At 41.4% G+C, this 5,926-nt stretch overlaps 1 protein-coding gene across 1 annotated transcript; it reads right to left on the bottom strand.

Moving 5' to 3' along the window:
• Positions 1 to 4,372: 4,372 nt before the first annotated feature.
• On the bottom strand, positions 4,373 to 5,410 carry LOC104216621 (uncharacterized). Its single transcript, XM_009766717.1, has 2 exons — positions 5,218 to 5,410; positions 4,373 to 5,109 (listed from the first exon to the last, which is right to left on the bottom strand). The coding sequence occupies exons 1-2, from the start codon at positions 5,408 to 5,410 to the stop codon at positions 4,373 to 4,375; spliced, it is 930 nt and encodes a 309-aa protein (XP_009765019.1).
• Between the last annotated feature and the right edge of the window lie 516 nt (positions 5,411 to 5,926).

The raw sequence follows: 5,926 nt of genomic DNA, 5'->3' as shown, positions 1-5,926 counted from the left end.
GTTATCTATGATAGTATGTCATGAAAAGATACGTTATGTTAGTACTCAATTAAGTAAGGTACGGGGTACTCGTCGCGGCCCATTGGTTTGGGTCGTGATATATGCAGACCGCAAAGATCATCGTCTTTAGTGAAAAACTCAAAATAAAGTCTTCACACTCAGTTATCATACACCCACCAGGATGAAATGTAAGCCAAATGCTACAACTTTCCCACCCTTTTCATTTCTCCTACTCTCCAATTCAAACCCCCACATAGCAATTTACCCATAGTAGCCCCTAACCTAGGTTTTCAGTAGAAAGCCCTTAACCTAGGTTTTCAGTAAAATGCCTCTAACCTAGGGTTTCAGTTGAATTACTCTCGATTGATTGTCCACAATAAGGAGTTGGGGAGATATCAATGAGAGATAGCAATGAGAGCATATGGCAATTTTCAATTGATTAAGCAAGAAAGAGGGTGGAGGTGAACATACCAAATATCAAGAGGATGGATGGTGGTGGTATGAAACACGAGCAAGGTAAGCCCCATCCTTTTCAATTCCTTATTGAATTTTTTTTTTGTGTTGTTGTTTCAATGTTCTTGATCGTTTTTATGTTTTTTATGTGTTGTGCGCTTTGCCTGTGTGTGAGAATTATGAAAATGCCGGAGGAGGTTAGGGCTAAATACTTAAGAGGTTCGCGGTGAGGCAACCCATCGCATAACACATTATGCGATCGCGTATTTGTTATGCGATGGGTTAGTGACTGAGTATGTAGACCAATTATGCGATAGGTTCTGCAGTCGCATAATCGTTATGTGCACGACATATTTCACATTTTCACCGCATTTTTGAAGGCTCGGATAGCATTTTTTCTACCTATGTCTGTGACCATTATGCGATCAACAAATCAATTATGCGGTTGCATATGTTGTCGTAGAACACATGTCTTGCTTTCCTTATTTTTCCTCTGCCCTTGCATCTTGTTTCATTGTATTTTGGGTCACTTGCATTCTAACACATACGTCAAACTACTCAACACTTACAACTAAACTTGCCGAAATTAAAATCTAACCAAAAAATATTACCACACATGGGTTGCCTCCCAAGAAGCGCTTGATTTAATGTCGCGACGCGACGATGTGGCCCCCATTTTGGCTAAGCTAGGTGGGGGTTGGTGTAGGACCATCTTTGAGTGCGAATTGTTCTATCAAATGCCTTCTCCATTGGTTTCGAGGTAATGCTTGACCCTTTGGCTATTTACTTTGAAGGTTCGAGTCCCGTCCTCAGATTCAAATTCAATGGCACAATAGGAAGACACATTCACAACTTTGAACGGGCCAAACCATTTGGATTCGAGTTTGCCTGGAAAGAGTTTTAGTCTTGAGTTGAAGAGCAAGACTAAGTCACCAGATTAAAATTCCCTCTTCACAATCATCCTATCATGAACAAATTTCATTCTTTCCTTGTACATGGATGCATTCTCATTGGCATAAAAATGAAATTCTTCCATCTCGTTGAGTTGTGTCAACCTTAGATTAGCAGCTTTAGTCTAGTCAAGATTTAACTTTTTAAATTCCCACATAGCTTTGTGTTCAAGCTCCATTAGCAAGTGACATGTCTTACCAAAAACCAACCGGTACGATGAGGTGCCAATGGGAGTCTTGAATGTTGTTCGATATGCCCATAATGCATCATCTAGCTTCCTTGACCAGTCAGTCCTATTTGCATTGACCATTTTTGCTAGGATGTTCTTGATTTCCCTATTGGAAACTTCAACTTGACCACTCGACTGATGATGGTAAGGGGTGGCCACCTTGTGCTTGACTCCATATTTCTCGAGCAGCCCGACAAAAGCTTTGTTGCAAAAGTGAGAACCACCATCACTAAAGATTACTCTTGGGGTACCAAACTTCGTAAATATGTTCTTCTTCAAGAAGATAGTTACACTCCTTGCCTCATTGTTAGGCAAGGAAATTGCATCAACCCATTTGGAGACATAATCTACTGCTACCAGGATATATGTCATGCCGTAAGAGCTTACGAAGGGACCCATAAAATCTATCCCCCATACATGAAAGATCTCGACCTCCATCACAAAGTTCATAGGCATCTCATGTCTTCTAGAAATTGACCCTTGTCTTTGACATTGATCACATGCCTTGACCATTTGGTTTGCATCTTGGTAGATCGATGCCCAATAATAGCTACATTCAAGCACTTTTGCCATAGTATGATTTCCACCATGATGTCCCCCAACAGGGGAGTCATGACATGCTTTAAGAATTTGAATTACCTCATCTTTCGGAACACAACGCCGAATGATGTTGTCGGCGCAAATCCGGAATAGAAAGGGTTCCTCCCAATAATATTGCCTACACTCCCGCAGGAACTTCTTCTTTTGATAAGCTTCCAATCCGTCGGGGATAAGGTCACTAACCAAGAAGTTAGCGATGTCGGCATACCAAGGAGAGAAAGTGCTAGACAATGCAAATATGTGCTCATCTGGGAAGGCATCATTAATTTCAAGATCTTCTTTTGGTCTCCCTGCCTATTCAAGCCTAGATAAGTGATCCGCAACTTGATTCTCTATTCCTTTCCGATCTTTGATTTCAAAGTCAAACTCTTGTAACAAAAAAACCCACATAATCGATCTTTGTTTAGCATCCTTCTTCGCTATAAGGTAGCGGAGAGCAGCATGATCGGTGTAGACAATCACTTTGGAACCCAACAAATAGGCCCGGAATTTTTCAAAAGAATAGACAATAGCAAGCAGTTCTTGCTCCATCATAGTGTAATTCATTTGTGCACCATTGAGTGTCTTGCTTGCATAGTAGATAGGATGAAGAATCTTATTATGCCGTTGACCAAGTACCGACCCAATAGTTACACCACTGGAATCACACATGAGTTCAAATGGAACAGACCAATCGGGTGTGACAATAATCGGTGACGTGGTGAGCCTCGCTTCCAATTCCTTAAAAGCTTTGAGGCACTTCTCATCGAGATCAAACTTTGCATCTTTTTCAAGGAGCTTGCACATGAGACTTGCAATTTTGAGAAGTCTTTGATAAATCGCCTATAAAAACCGGCATTCCCCAAAAATCTCCAAACACCCTTTACTGAAATTGGAGGAGGAAGTTTGGAAATAATCTCGATATTTTCCCAATCAACCTCTATACCTTGCTTGGAAATTTTGTGGCCAAGAACAATACCTTTGTCCACCATGAAGTGGCATTTTTCCCAATTTAGCACAAGGTTGGTTTCCTTGCATCTTTTGAGCACTTGCCTAAGGTTGTCAAGGCAATGCTCAAAGGAATCACCAACTATAGAAAAGTCATCCATGAACACCTCTAAGAAATCCTCCACCATGTTCGAGAAGATTGACATCATGCATCATTGAACATTAGCCGGAGCATTGCATAGCCCAAATGGCATCCGGCTAAAAGCAAAAGTTTCATACGGTCATGTGAATGTTGTCTTCTCTTAATCTTCTAAGGCAATTTTGATTTGGTTGTAGCCAGAATATCATCCAAGAAGAAATAAAATGACCTTCCCGCTGGCCGATCAAGCATTTGATCAATAAAAGGCATAGGGAAATGGTCCTTGCAAGTAGCACGATTGAGCTTCCGGTAGTCCATGCAAACTCTCTACCTGGTCACCGTACTCATTGGGATGAGCTCATTTTTATCATTTTGAATCACGGTCATGCCTCCTTTCTTCGGCACATATTGCACCGGACTCACCCATGGACTATCGGTAATGGGGTAGACAACCCCAAAATCTAACCATTTAATGATTTCTTTCTTCACCAGCTCTTGCATGAAAGAATTTAACCTTCTTTGATGCTCCACACTAGGTTTGCTTTCTTGCTCCAATTGTATCTTGTGCTCAGAAATTCCAGCCGGAATCCCTCTGATATCTGCTATTGTCCACCCAATACCATGTCTGTGCTCCCTCAAGATACTCAACAGTTGTTCAACCTGCACATCATTCAACAAAGAATAAATGACTACAGGTAGGGTGTCATTAGAGCCAAGAAATTTATACCTTAAGTTCAGTGGGAGTGGCTTGAGCTCATATTGTGGCGGCTCGATAATTGAAGGCTTAGCGGGAGGTATGACTCTATTCTCTAAGTCAAGAGAAAGTTTCTTTGGTGCATAAGTGTAGGACCCAAGCCCTTACAATGCATTCATCAATTCATGGTATCCTTCCATATCTTCACCATTAAAGTTTACCAAGATAGCCGCCAATGCCTTACCAAGGCATTCCTCTTCCATCTTCACCTCAACTGCATCCTCTACCTCAACAAAACCTCAATGACTAATATACTTTCGTATGCATGTGGCAATTTCATGCCCTTACTCGCTTGAAAAGTAACCACTTCGTCATTAACTCAGAACTTGATCTCATTTCGTTCCGAGTCCATGATTGCTCTTTTGGTAGCAAGGAATGGTCTCCCCAAGATAATAGAGATTTCGTTATCAACAACACAATCGAGGATAACAAAGTCGGTAGGGAGGAGGAACTTCCCCACTTTCACAAGGACATCATCAACAATTCCCACCAGTCTCTTTATTGAGCGGTCGGCCATTTGCAGCCTCATACTTGTAGGCCTAGGCATACCTAACCCCGCTTTCTTGTAAATAGCAAGAGGCATTAAGTTGGTGCTAGACCCATTATCACAAAGGGCTCGTGCAAAATTGTGCAACCCAATAGTGCATGGAATGGTGAAAGCTCCCGGGTCCTCTTTCTTTTGGACCGTGGTTGTTGCAATGATGGAACTAACCCGGTGAGTTACATTTACCACTTCATTCTTGGTGATTCTCTTTTTAGTGATTAAGTCTTTCAAGTACTTAGCAAAACGTGATATCTCTTGAAATGCTTCCACAAATGGAATGTTTACCGAAAATTGCTTGAGAATGTCATAGAACTTTTCGAGTTTGCCATCATCAACCCTCCTAGCAAGTCTTTGAGCGAAAGGAGGAGGAGGCCTAGGAATTGGTGCTAGATTTTTTGGTGCCTCTATTACATTTTCCTTAACCTCCTCATGGTTCACTTCTTGAGTTCTCACCTTCTTCGGGAGTCTTTCAACTTCAACAACAATTGGCACCTCAACTTTTGCTTTGACTTCTAGTTCAAAATCTTCCACTTCAACTAACTATTCATTCTCTACTTGAATTAGTTTCCCACTTTGAGTTGTGATTGCCATACAATGCGAAGTCGGACCACTCACACTACCTTTTGGGTTCACCATTGTGTCACTTAGGAGCGTGCCCTTCTGCTTTGGATTTTGCTCTCTTGATAGATCTCTCATTTGCAATTCTAAATTTTGTATGGATGCGGTATGAGAACCCACAAGCTCGGTCATATTCTTCATTGAAGTGTCAGATCTTTCTTGATTTTGCAATACTCGTTCAAGCATGTTTTCCATCTTGGACTCACTTGAAGAACTTCCCTTCTAATGCGGAGAGTTGAAATATTGTCCCTTTGGTGGAACATAGGGGTTTGAACTCCGATTTGAAAAGTATTTGCTATTGTTACTCCAATTCATTTGATTTGAACTACCTTGGTCGTTTCGCCACTATTGATTGCCTTGCCCTTGCGGGTTAGACCTCCATTGGTTTTGTTGTCCGAAACCTTGGTAGGATTGTCTTTGATAACCTCATTGAGAGTTGTTGACATAATTTTCTTCTTCGTAGTCCTCATTTGACATGGGCTTACACATCTTCCACCACGTTCACCTTTTTTGTTTGGCTTTCAGTGAACATCTTCTTCAACACATTGACGTTGGTGTCAAGCCCGACAATTACTTGATCTCTTTCTTGGTTCTCCTTAATCATATTGGTCAAGGAAGGAGTGCCATATGCAATTCCACCCGTGGTGTCCTCTGAGTGCCAAGCTTGGTTATGTTTTTCTATTTTGTCAAGGATTTGTGACCTTGCAAATG

Source organism: Nicotiana sylvestris, chromosome 8, assembly GCF_000393655.2.
Source record: "Nicotiana sylvestris chromosome 8, ASM39365v2, whole genome shotgun sequence".
Taxonomy (NCBI): domain Eukaryota; kingdom Viridiplantae; phylum Streptophyta; class Magnoliopsida; order Solanales; family Solanaceae; genus Nicotiana; species Nicotiana sylvestris.
Note: the sequence above shows the minus strand (reverse complement) of the source record. Positions and strands in the feature narration are given on the sequence as shown.